Source organism: Pteropus alecto, unplaced genomic scaffold (genome assembly GCF_000325575.1).
Source record: "Pteropus alecto unplaced genomic scaffold, ASM32557v1 scaffold288, whole genome shotgun sequence".
Lineage (NCBI taxonomy): Eukaryota > Metazoa > Chordata > Mammalia > Chiroptera > Pteropodidae > Pteropus > Pteropus alecto.
Window position 1 is genome coordinate 3227755 of NW_006442124.1, and position 13500 is coordinate 3241254.

The 13500-nt window shown below is 45.2% G+C and overlaps 1 protein-coding gene across 2 annotated transcripts in view; it reads right to left on the reverse strand.

The window, feature by feature from the left end:
• Positions 1–4055: 4055 nt before the first annotated feature.
• TGFBRAP1 (transforming growth factor beta receptor associated protein 1) overlaps positions 4056–13500 on the reverse strand; it is a 51150-nt gene continuing 41705 nt past the window's right edge. For both annotated transcript variants that reach the window (XM_006920793.3, XM_025039094.1), the window contains exons 9-12: positions 12582–12728; positions 11879–12038; positions 8804–9237; positions 4056–6788 (exon numbers count right to left, since the gene is read on the reverse strand). In XM_006920793.3, the coding sequence (XP_006920855.1) occupies positions 6612–6788; positions 8804–9237; positions 11879–12038; positions 12582–12728 (918 nt within the window). In that variant the 3' untranslated portion in view covers positions 4056–6611. The remainder of the gene's footprint in view (positions 6789–8803; positions 9238–11878; positions 12039–12581; positions 12729–13500) is intronic.

Sequence of the window (13500 nt, forward strand, 5' to 3'; positions counted from 1 at the left end):
CATGCATTCAATATGTCAAGATGTCCAACCTTCCACCTGTCACTAGATAACCTCTGCTGAGGTTTACCCAAGACACCTATCTGCAGTGGAGGCGCAAAAACATGTTAGCGTTCCATAACACCAAGACTCCTCACTGCAGTGGAAGAAGGACTCTGACTAAAGAAACAGACTGGTTCTAACTAGCTCTGGCCCCATTTCTCTTATTCACGTTTGGAGGAAGTGGTGAACACCAGCCCTCACCATCCCCTGATCCAGACACACACACACACACACACACACACACACACACAATCTACACAGTCTACTAAGTCACTTTCTTGCTCTCCCAGGAAAGCAAGAACGCTCCCTTCCTACCTTGTGTACAGCTTCATCAGGCTGTCAATACCCCAGGGATATCCTTTAGTGACCTACTTGAAGGCAGGGACTGGAGCCATAATACCTGGATCCACCGTCTAGGCAGGCCATAACCAGGGGTTTGGGGATGGGCATCGCTCCTTCCCTTCCTGAAAGATATGACAGGTTTGTGTAGAGAGGTTGGAAGAACAATGGAACATGTGGACACCTTCGTGAGGAGGCCTGCCAGGAAGCACACCTCACCTGCTGAATCACACTCTCCGGCCACTTTTTCCTTAGAAGTTGGCGTGGCCCTTATTTCTGAATCAGCTTTCTGAACATCCTGATGTACAAGTGTCACATCACAATGGGGAAGTCTTTGTACCTTTCTTTGTTGGCAAAGACTTTGTGCTGATTTTTAACACATTTTCAAGGGCCTGCATTAGACCATATGCGAGTTTTGTTTGTTAGTCCGTTTCAACCCGATGGAAGGGATTAGGATAATAAATGGATGACTTTCCAGATGGCTGATATAGGGTTATATTTTACATATTCATAATGATATATAAAATAGCAATGCTAATTTTATAAATAAAAAACATATAACCAAATAGTCTATGTGTATACACTTTGGGTAACTACATATACTATTTAAAAAGCATGAAATAGAATTCTTTTCAGTCTTTAAAAGGAAGAAAATTCTAACACATGCTGCAACATGGATGAATTTCAAGGACATTAAAATAAGCTAGACATAAAAGGACAAATACTGCATGATTCCATTTATCTGAGGTCCCTAAAGTAATCAAATTTATAGAGACAGAAAGTAGAACGGTGCTTGCCAGAGGCTGAGGGGAGGGAGGACTGGGGAGTTAGTGCTTCATGGGGACAGAGTTTCAATATGAGATGAAAAAAGTTCTGGAGATGGATGGCGGTGATGGTTGCACAATAGGAATGTATATAATGCCACTGAACTGTACACTGAAAAATGGTTAAAATGATGTTTATGTTGTGTGTAACTTACCACAATTTAAAAAGTCTATGAAAATGGTAAGACTAACATACCTGGAAACTGTTTTTAAATATAGCTATATTGGTAATATGGTAACTTTTTTTTTTGGATACAATATTGAGTTTCCAACCATGTTTACTCTTATAAAGTGAATACATTCTTGTAAATTAACTGAAATCAAAGAAATAAATGCCTTTAGCGTCATAAATCACAACTGGTGAAATGCTCTCTTGTACTGTAATTCTCAAGAAAGCAAAAGGTTAGCATTTCAGTTATATTTATTTATGAGATTAAGTCAACAGTTGTCTGTAAGTCAGCAATGTATTGAAAAGTAATTCAGGAATAAATTTGGGGATTTTACTGTAATATGCTGAATACAGAGGTGGGAGAAGGGGGTGCAGACTACCAGCCAAGTTCTACTGTGCACACAGTAAATATAGGTAAATATAAACATGTGGGGGACAAGACAAGGGTAGAGTATGGATGAGTCAGTCAGATGGGCAGCAATGATGCAACGTGCTCTGTCTGTGGTCACAGCAGTCCACCATCTAATTGAGACTGGAGTGGGAATCTGCCTCTCCAGTTTAGTCAAACACAAATGAAATTTGAGAAGGCAAAAACTGGCATTTCAAGTGAGATGAATGGAAAAAGTTCTCTAAAGAAGGATGACCATAGTGGTGAAGGACTGTGGAAACTAGAGCACATGAGAAAAGGCACAGGGTTTCCCAGCCGGGAGCGGAACATGTTGGAGGAAAGGGGTATGTGGAAACCCGCTACTGGAAAGGCCCACTCCTCTCACAGTTGCAGATGGCAGCTCTGGGAGTGTAGGCTACAGAAGCACTTTCCTCATAACTGAACAATGCAGTGAGGTTCTGGGAGTGCTCAGACACATCCATGGAGACACTGTAAAAGAGTCCTGCGCTGGTTGACGTCCTGAGAGACCCGAGACCCTATAAAGGCAGCACTTGGTATCAAAGGCTGGACCATCCCCACTACTTAGCCCTGACCTCCCTTGCTGGAACAGAGGGTGAGACCTGGAGGATCCTCAGACACCACCCCACTCCACCTCCAGACTATAGGTGATACAGCAAGGTCTAGGGAATGTGACTTGCCCAGGACCACAGCTGGGTGTGTCAAAGCCCGATGAGACCCGGTTTCCCCAACTTTAGTGGTAATATTTTACTTCTCAAGTCACAGTTGGCCTATCGAGTTGTGTGTGTTGCTAATCTTTTCTTACCACGTTTCTCATTTACCTCATTTAGAACTCTGGGCTGCAGACTGAATCGTGGCTACTTGTATCCCTTCCTTGGCTGCAAGCTAAAGCAGCAGACTTCATTAATTCCTGTGCTTATCTCTGAACAAGGTATCAATAAGCTTTTAGGTGGTGCTCCAGCCATTTGGCTTTTTGGAGAAGGTGAAAGGCCCTCTCGTCCAAATGGTCTAGATTCTTACACATTTTCATTTTAAATACTAAGGTTCACAGATCTGCTAAGAGCAGATCGGGTGTTAGTCAGTTTCTAATTACAACTAATGGAGTCACAGCCCATTTAATCAAGTCAGGTGCCAGTCTCTGCCTTCACAGACAGACGCTTAGGACATCTATTCACACTTTTCTCTCTCACCACTTGGCTGTGCAGTAGTCCCATAGACAGTGAGTCTACAACCTCTTCCTTTCTAGTCAGGTGTGTAAGCCTAAGTGCCCCCCCCCACCACCGCCCTGCTTCATCTCTAATATGTGAATGACCATCTAATACCAACAAGACAGAAATGTGAAAAGGACAGTCAAGTTTCTGCTTCATGGTTTTCTGTTTGAATACAGTCAATTCTGGGTTGGTTTCTGGTTTTCGCTTTTTGTTCATGGTTGGTGAAGCAGCAGACAGGGACACCTGAGGTGGGGACTCGGACTCCAAGGAAATCACCCAACGACCCGTGCCTGAGTTCCTTCAACTTGAAATCTGGATGACTCAGGACACCTCGCCCCCGCTCTCACCCACACATAGTAGGAATTTACCAGCCTGGCTGGCATGCAGAATTGGTTAGAAGAGTTGGGGGGTATCAACTGTGTCAACACACCCTTAGTACATTACCTGAAATGAATGAAAGAAGAAGGGGAAGTGCTGTGAAATTCATTCAGTAGCACTTCTCAAAGACCTGCTATGAACAGGTTCTAAGGGATGAATTAACACTTAACAGGTGAGATTATCGTACGGCATACAAATTTCTAATCACTGTATTGTACACCTGAAACCGATATATTGCATGGCAACTGTAATCAAAAAATAAAAATTATTAAAAAAAAGGTGAGATTAAAAAAATGTTCTGTTCCTTGAATATATTCAGGATTAGAAATCTAAGGGCAGCAGGGTTATTTAGGAGCATTTGGCTAAAAGGCGACGTATGTGAGAAGTAACCAGGAATCTCTTTGTTAAGCTCCTCAAGGCATGATTAATCAAGGAGCAATTTGAGAACATGCAAAAAATAAAGTCAGAAGTGAATCGTTTAAAATTCGGTAAAGCAATAACAAAATCTTGAGGGGTGGCCACGCAAGTCCTCTGCAGGAGCTGAGAGGAGAGCCACGAGGTTCAGATGAGTAAGTTCTAGAACTCCTTAGGCTACATACTGAGCAAGTGGAAACTATCACTTGACTGAGGTAATTTTTATTAAAAACAAACAAACAAACAAACAAACAAAAACAAAAAAACTACAGAAGGAACAAAGAATTAAAAGAATTTTAATAAAATCAACAAGTTTACATTTGTACATCCTATATATCTGGGACCCAACCAGGGGCAAAGGATAAAGTTACAAGGAACAGTTTCCATAGGCTAGCAAGCAAGAGGCAAGGGCTGCCCTAGCTGTGTGACAGGCGTCAGTCTGATGGCGTGACCCCGCGGCCATCTGAGCCTCCCTGCACTCCGGAAGCACGCAGGGACACTGGCTCACCCGCACGGCTTTTCAGCGTTGACCTCAGGCCTGGTGCCGCATGGCCTCCGCGGCACTCACACATTAACACTTGATCAGCGACAGCGAATAAACAGCTCATAAAATTAAACGGGACTGCCCACAGGATATTGACGTCAAATGAGTTCAGTTCATGCTGTTTTAACTAGAATGGTTACATGGAACCTAACAAGAGGAAAAAGGGCTGAGTGATGGTTCTAATTGCTCTATTCAAAAGCACAGTCACAAAACAGCAGGCCTGTAGAAAGAACCATGTATTTCTTTTTAAAAATCTGATTTAAGAAAAGAACCTGGTGGGAGTTTGAGAAAGGTTAGAGAAAGGTATGGTTTTTAACACAGGAGGATAATTCTGCAGCGTCATAGAATTCTGCCTGTCTTAGAGGATTTGGTAGAGACGGGAAACTATTAAACTTTAATTCCCATTATTCTAAAGGGTAACAAACATTTCAAAATATTGATCAATGTTCAGAGAAAAAAGGGACTAGTGCCCCCCAAGTTAAGAATGAGCAATCACAAGGCTTTTTCAAGATATTACCCATTTTAAGTGCAGAAAACAGTGCTTTTAAAAGTGCAATGTTGCATGTACTTGTTCTTTGAGGAGTAAATCCAGGCCCCCAAGTTGTAATGAGAACGTGCACAGTAATGTGACGATTCCTCAACAGTCATCCACAGGGTAAAACTCTTCACTGGGCTTTGAACCCGTACCAATCCACACAGCACATGGCTGAATTACAAGGCGAATTTCTTCTTCATTTATTCTTTAGATCATCAAGACATAGTTAGGAAAGAATGCATGGATGCCGTTGCTTTCTTGACCTGGTTAGAATCACTAAAGGAAAAGGAACACTGACCGTTGGTGGAGAAAACAGTTTTTAAAGAACAGAGAACAAGCTCTCCATCCCCTCTCTGTGAGACTTAGGCTGATGGAGACTGCATATCCCAGGGTCCTCTCTCTCTTCTCACACGTATAGGCTGGTGTTTGTCTTCCAAGTGTTACACATTATTGTTAATGCCTAACAGAATCAACAATCAAAATGAAAAAATTCAAAAGACGGCAGTGGAGGAACAACAGCTGTGGCCTCTTGGCGACGTCAGACAAAAACACAAAGTGAGCTTCTGGTCTGAGGAACGAGGGGCATTTTTCCTGTGTGTTCAGGAAACCTCAGAGCAGGCATGTAAAGTGCTGGGAGGTAAGGCAGCCTGACTGGACTTCCTCATAAGGGGACGTGGCATTACCTGCAGGAAAGGTGACGTCTCTGCCACGTGCAAAGGCAACTGTCACCCACTGCCTGCCTTGTTGAGAGTGTGGGGGTAAAACCCACCTCTCCTGAAAATATGCCCAGTTTGTGCTCATAACAATTCCCTTTTAATTTCCCGAGAATTCAATAGGAGGTACATTTTAACCAGAAAAAACATCCCTAACGAATATGACAAATGCATTTCTAAACCAGAGAAAAACTACAAAGATGATATAACTTCAAATAAAAAGTTTTAGTTACACACAGTAATTGTGGAATTTCAGATCAGGAGATGATGCAACAGTGAAGGAGCCTGGGCCCTGACCCACCACGAGTTCTGTTTCCACTATTGTTTTCAAGACGAGGCAGGTGCTTCTCTCTTGGACTTTATCAGTTTCTTATCGGTCTTCACTTGGAGGCAGCCAGAAGCACATGATTTTACCCAAAAGGTAGTGTGCTTGGGTAAACAAGGCAGAATGTTTTAAGGGTTGAGAGCCAAATGGGAAGCAGAAAGGAACAGAAGTACTTTCCTCAGGTCAGCCATTTGCCAAGGGCAAGCCCACGAGGTCATCCAGGAAACAGATAGGACCCCATGGAACACGTACCCTCACGGGAAGGAAACGTGTGATGGTGAAACCTACCTGCACAGGTCTGTACACCCCGGCTATTCATCTGGCCAAGAGAGGGTGTCACCTCTGTGCCACCCTGAAGCAAATGTTTCCAGTGCGAATGGGTATCTGAAGATCGAGCATGGGAGTAGGAAGGGGGGTCCAGTTTGTCTGGAGTGCATAGGGAAGGCTCATTTTTCTTTCAAAGTGGACTTCTGTTTTGGATGACTATGTACCTGGATGGGCGAACTGTAAATGACTCCATTTTCAGATTTTCCATTTACATTCAATGCAGGGTGGTCAGCAGGGAAGAGTTCCCGTTTCACAGTGACTGAAGTCTCCCCAGCACCCAGATGTCACCCCTTCATCTTGACTGACAGTGCAGTGGCTTTTTGCTCTTTGCTTCCAGCAGGCTTGGTAAAGAACTCGGGGTCCCTCTGGTGCCCTTGGGTGGTCTCTTCAAGTCCGAGCGCCAGGGCTGGGGGAGCTGGGGTTTGTGTGTCTGCTGGTAGCACAGTGAGTGTGGACGAGACCACCATTTGGATATCTAACAAACACGGGCTCACAAAAGGGATTTTGGCACACCTGGCACAGCTTTTTGTCTGAGAGTCGAATTGAGCTTCCTTTCAACTTCATCTGCAAAAAGAAATAAAGACTGAGGATTCTCACACAGCAGTGTACCAGTTTTTCAGAATTGACACGCGTTACCCCATGGATTATTATTACTGATAAGGATGGCTTTAACATCAGCCTCTTGAAACAGAATATTAGAAGTGAAAACAAACAAAAAAATCCTTAGTAACTGGAGAAGTAAAAAAAAAAAAAAAAAAAAAAAAAGCCACAAATCAGCTTTCTTATTTTACAAACATCATGGCTGCCAAGTCTGGCCGAGGCATTTCCCACCAAGATCCTCTCTCACATGTTCTGTGAGCTCTGACACATTTCAGCAAGGCATACTAAAACGTCATGTAATGTTAGAGTTTAATAAGACCGTACAAGTCATTTCAATCCCCAGTCCTCTCACTGACAAATACGAGAAGTAAGGCATGAATAAGGGACTTGGTCAAAGCCATAGGATAGATTAGTGGCATGTTCCTGACTGGTCCTAGGACGCATAATTTGAATTCTTTAAAGGTAACTAATGACACAGAGCTGTAACTTCACTGTTTCCTGTCTGGACATTAGGACTTAAGTTTTGCAAGTTAAAGAGCTTTTCTGCATGATTCACTTGTGTCAACCCAGGCACGTCAGCCTATTGGCATGGACTTAGCTGTGGACACATTACTTTCATCGGTCATTCAACAAACATTTATTTAATACCTTCAGGATGCCAGACTTGGCACTAGAAATATTGAGATAAATAAATGAAGCTTCCTGCTCTCAAAGAACCCAAAGTCTAGCCATAGAAGCAGGTGATTACGAACGTGTGTGCGCGGTATACAGCAGGCAAAAGTAGTGGTTAATCTGCTTAAAAGGGTATGAAGCCTTCACTAAGGAGAAGTGCTCAGTCTGGGTTTCCAGTAGGCATTCATCAGGGACAAGGTAAGAAGATCCCAGGCAGAGGGAATGGCAGGTACCAAGGCCGTGTGCACAAAGGGACAAGGTAAGAAGACTCCAGGCAGAGGGAATGGCAGGTACCAAGGCCACCAGCGGGTGCCATGTGTCCTGGCAAGCAGTGACAGATGACCAGGGGCAGGCCAAAGGACCTGTGACTGAATCTTCCAGGCCTCGACTCCTCCACTGGGGAGTCAATGAAGGCTTCCAAGTGGGGTGAACACATCAGATTCCTGCCTCGGACAGACCACTCTGCTGGCCACGTGGAGTACAGGCCTCACAAGAGTGAAGTCTCCCAAGGGAGATGAGCTTGGTGACTGTTCTGAACTGCGTGTCCCTTCCCCAAATTCACATGATGAAGGCCTAGCCCCTAATGTGATGGCAGCTGAAAGTGAGGCCTTTGGTAACTGATGAAGGTTAGATGAGGCCAAGGGGTGAAGCTACTGTGATAGGATTAAGGCCATCATAAGAAGAAGAAGGGGCACCAGAGCTTGTCCTCTCTGCCATGTGAGGACACAGTGAAAAGCAGGCTGTCTACCAGCCAGGAAGAGCCCTCACCAGGCACCGAATCTGCTGGCACCTTGGTCTTTGAACTTTCAGCTTCCAGAACTGTGAGAAACAAATGTCTGTTGTTTGAGCCCCTGAGTCTGTGATATTTGTTGGAGGAACACACCAAGAATGTAGCATTCTCGAGTGTCCTGGAATTCACATCTGGGCTCTTCCATCTACTATGTGACTTCTCTGTGCCTCAGTTTCCTCTTCTGTGAAATGGTGATAATAATAGTAGATACCATATATAAACGTTGTGATAATGAAATGGTATCAAGATATAAAGTGCAGAAAAGTGCCTGGCATACAATATGACCATGCTTCTTTTGATCGTCAGTATCTAAAAGGGGACAAACAGTACACCAGCGTTATGCCTGCCACCCAGCTGCAGCCTCTGTTCACAGGCACCTCTGCTTCTATATGAGTGAAATCATATTTCTGATGTGTCGAAGCTGTAGAGGAAAAAAACTGACAAAGAATATTTTTCCACAGGTAACAAAGACCTGAAATAACACGCCGAGTGGCCAAGAAGATGGCCAAGCTCTCACCTTATCGTATTTGTAGATTAAGTTTTCAGACTTGGCCAGGCCAAGAGCCACCTGAGTGGTCCTCCTGGTGTGGATGCTGTCCCTCATGGCCCCCGTCAGGAACGGGCAGAGTAGCTGCACCGACCAGGTGCCCGGCAGCAGCTGTAGGACCTGAGTGGCATCAAACTCTGTCGCATGGTGGTTCAGGAGATCCACGGCGGCCACAGCCAGCTCGGGCGCAGAGGGGCCAGGGCTGAGGTAAATGGCAAGAAGCGTGTGGAAGAGCCGCTGCCGGTAGGGCGGGTCTCTGCCCTCGGAGCGCCACAGGCAGTAGTCCTCAGCCGCCGAGAAGTCCTTCAGCTCGTGAACTAGGATGTGCAGGGCCTTCTCGTGCTCCTCCAGCTTCCCGTGCAGGATGGCGCTCTCCATGGGCAGGCCGGCACGCTGGACTCTCTCTGTTGGGCAGAATCCACTCGTCAGAACAGGCAGGGCCTGGGCCAACACAGGGCAGTCGCCGGCCTCCCTGGTGCTGTCAGCGTAGGAAAGGGGAAAGCAAACCTGGCACCTCGACACTCCTACATGCCACCACCCAGACCACTCCGAGGAGGTTTTCTTGCGTTTCCATGCTTCACATCGGGGTGTTAGTAATACCAGAGACAGACTCTACTTCAAAGTTCGGCCAGGTCTCAGACTACAGATTTTCACCAGTATTTAGAGAATGACTGAAACACATAACCCATGGTCTCAGAAGGCCCAGCGACACTCAGAGTATCACAGTGCCAGGTCTCCAGTTAATCCATGTCATTCCTATTTTCCCTCTTAGGGACCTTTTCACTAAAGCAGAAAGTCACCATATTCCCTTGATCCAGACAATACTGTCCCATCCCAGAAAGTGTGCCGAACCCCTTCATTCCAATTTGAAATATATTTCATGGAACAGAATATGGGTTCATATTGTTAAAAACCCATACCTATATCAGTCTAACATTTTCTTTTGTTTCTTTTGCAATTTAAGTTTCCAGGTTAAAAGTAAAATGATACCAGCAGAGGGAACATCAGTGCTGCCCAAGGCCCTGTGCTTCATGGGCTGCGTCTCATTAGTCAAGTCCCTTTGTGCCTCACTCCTTGTAGAATAGGAAGATAACATAAGATCTCTTCCTGCTGTGATGGGATATTCCAAGGAAAACTTCCATTTCAAGGGCCAAGGTTAATACTCCCATCATAGGTATTTAGCATTGAAGTTTGGCCACCTCTGGCTTGATGCATACACATGGCAGACACCACTAGTTCCGCAGCCAAGAGCTGGCTCTTCAACATATGTCATCGACAGCACCAGACACAGAAGCTGCGACATGCATCGTCACCAACCTCACAAAGAACTGCCAACAAATAATTACTAAGTGAATACCACATTTAAGGCACAGGGAGAGGTACAATGTTGGTTAAGAGGTCACCGAAGTGATCTACACTTTTCACCTCTGTCGTCTCATTTATATTTGATTCTCACAGCCGCCTTGAGTAGGTAGGCTTGGCAGGAACCGTTACTGCAATGTGCCCAGACAGACACCTCATTCCCCAAGTCACCTGACTAAACAAGGGTAGAATTAGTCTCTGAGTTGCAGTGCTCCTCCACGGCGCCCTGGGGACGCCCCACTTCCTGTAAGCTCCCGGGTCTGTCCTGTGAGCTCAGATTTACCCTCTATGACTGTTAAAATGGGACCCTGTCTAGGAGGCTCTCCCTGCCCCTCCCCCCAAGGCATAGCTCGCTGTTCCCTCAGCCCCATGTGGAGCTTCTACCAGTCCTCTGGTTAAACTGAAGACAAGAACCGAGTCATATCTATCTTTATATCCTTGGTGCATGTCTAAGGCAATCTATACATGCTCAAAAAAGGTGGCTCGATGAAAATATTCATCGACAAACTCATGACTAGCATAAGATTTTTATAAAAAATGTTGGTAAAGCATAAAGTATGAAACAAATCAGGGTGACAATAAAAAATGTTGGACAACCAACAGCAGCTGTGAGCGACCAGTGTGGCTGAATGTTAAGTGCCAGCTAGACCTAGTATTGGCTATTCACATTAAACTTCAACCCAGTTCATGCTCAGGAGCCGTGTGACTTGGAGAAGACTGAGTGATTTCTCTAAGTTTCAGTTTACTTGTCTATAAAAATACAAGTAATAGGACTTATTTCATAGGCTTGTGGGAATAAGCATCAAAATGCTAACTAAGCATTTCGACCTATACCTATACAGTGGGTCCCTACTATTCACACCCTGTATTTGCCAGTTTGCTTTCTTGCCAAAATTTACTGTAACTCCAGAACTGATACTTGTGTTGCTTTTGTGGCCATCTGTGGACTTGCACAGAGTGGCAAAAAAACCTGGGTCACCCGATAGGCACGTTCCCGGCTGAGGTCAAACAAGGTGATGCTCTGCTTTCTCGTTGCAGCTCCTGCAGGGTAAGCATGTGTCCTTCTCATGGCCTGCTTAGTGCCACGGTTTTGCACATTTGTGCTTTTCTACTGGTGATCTCAGCATTTAAAATGGCTCCCAAGCACAGTGCTGAGGTGCTGGCTAGTGTCTGTAAGCTCAGAAAGGCTTATGGAGAAAACGCATGTGTCAGGTGAACATCGATCAGGCCTGAGCTACAGTGCTGTTGCTTGTGAGTTCAATGGTACTGAATTAACTAATATTCAATAAGGTGTCTTTAAACAGAAACACTCATAAAACAAGGTTATGTACTAATCGATTGAGGAACATGGTGTTCCTCAGGACACCATGCAGGACACTAACCCTGTATTTCTCCAGGTGTGTGTCTAACAGTCACTGATTCAGTGTTTGTGGAGACATTGGCTACTGTGAATAACGAGAATCAGATGTGGGTAAAGGGCCACTGTCTCCCTGGAGACGGGGAGGCATGAGAAGCTTCACCCGACCCTCTAGACAGGCTGCCTTTGTGCCAAAAGAGGCTCCAGGGATCATCCACGGAATCAAAACAAGGAGCTATGCTGAAGCCCCGCTGCTTCCCGCTCCCCGTGCGCTCCCCATCACCCAGCAGAAATATCGATGGAGAAACTGTCAGGATCCTCCTCACCTATCAGGAAGTGGACTCTGTATAAATCGGATTTCTGGAGCAGGCGTCGTAGCTTCGCCTGTGTCTCGGTCACCTCTGCACCCCTGCCGCTGGCGCCGGGCTTGTGCTGCAGCACCTCATCCAGGTAGAGGACAGCTAAGTGCGTGTGGTACTCTTCCCGCTGCAGGAAACAGGGTCCAAGCAGACACAGCGTTGGCAAATGGGAAGTGCAGAGGGCTCCCTGGTCAGCATGTGCGCTGAGGCCCAAACCGTGCTGAGGGTTTCTGGGCGGATTCTCAAGGACAGTTAACAGAACACGTTTGTTGGACTGAAAACCGTTCAGAAACCACAATACAGAGAAGGTGAATTTAAAATCTACAGAGAAAAAAATAAAAGGGTTACTTCTCGTTTTGAGAAGTATGGGCCACAGGATTTAAATATTCTCCAAAAAGGGGCAGCTTCTCTTATTTCCTTTAAGAAAAATAACAAGGAAGGAATAGAGAAGAAAAATATAAATGGAGTGGACATGAAATGGAGTGGGGGGGGTTTAAAGAAAAGCTATTCCTCCCATCACTTTCCCGAACTGCCAGTTCCTCTGCAGATCAACAAGTAGAGGCTGAGCCTCCGGGGAGCACAAAACATTACGTATGGTCGGATTCCATCTCTAAGTTAGTACCGTGACATGGCAGCCCCCACAGCTCAGTCTAAGTTCTGAAGGGCTCACCTGCAGCCCCCTGTCTGTAACTAGATGTTCCAGATATTTAACAAGGGCCTTAGGGTATTTCTGTAGGCAAGTGAGAACGTCATCTGGATTGAAACTGTTCTTCTGCTGTTCGTCCAAAGGTCTCTTGGTGAAAACTTGAACTCCAACCTAAAAGAAGAGCAGAGATTGAGTTAGTATGCTTTTCAAAGTCACTGTCTTATCTTTATTCTGAGTACTATATATTCATGCTTCGGGCAAAACCACTGTCAAAAATATGACAATACAGAAAAATAGTGCAGCATGAAACATCGACAGAGACTGAAGAGCATATAGCAAAGATGGGAAAGGCGGCTAAGCTCTGAAACTTTCCTCACACATCTGGGTGAATTATTTTTTAAATGGTTGGAAATAAAAGAATGAAGCATTTATTGGTAGCAAGTTTCGACAACCCACGAAGCAAAAGTTTATAATACTTAGATCACTCCAAAACACGGACGGTCACTTGCTGAATAGTATGTGAAAAAATAATGTGCTGAACACTCAGTAAACTCGGTTCTCCCAACACTGAGGCCTACTCTGTGAGAGCCACACCAGTCCCTGACAAGTTCCCAGGCCACCGCCCTGTGCCTGTCTAATGGCACTCACTGCACAATTCTACCTTCCAAGGAAATGCTAATGAGGCAAGTAGGGAAGTAAGTCCATCCTGCACCTCCTCTGGGCACTTATGTGTGCATGCTCAAATACACACACACACAAGTGTGCACACCACAAACCCAAAATATGAGAAAAGCAGCCTAGCACAGCTCTAGCAACTGTATGCTATGCTCTTGGGAAAGTTCCTTAAGCTCTCTGAGCTTCAGTTTCCTCATCTATAAATATACACCCTGCTGGGGTGTTGCAATGTTTAAAAGAGACGACATGTGTCAAGGGACTGGCACAC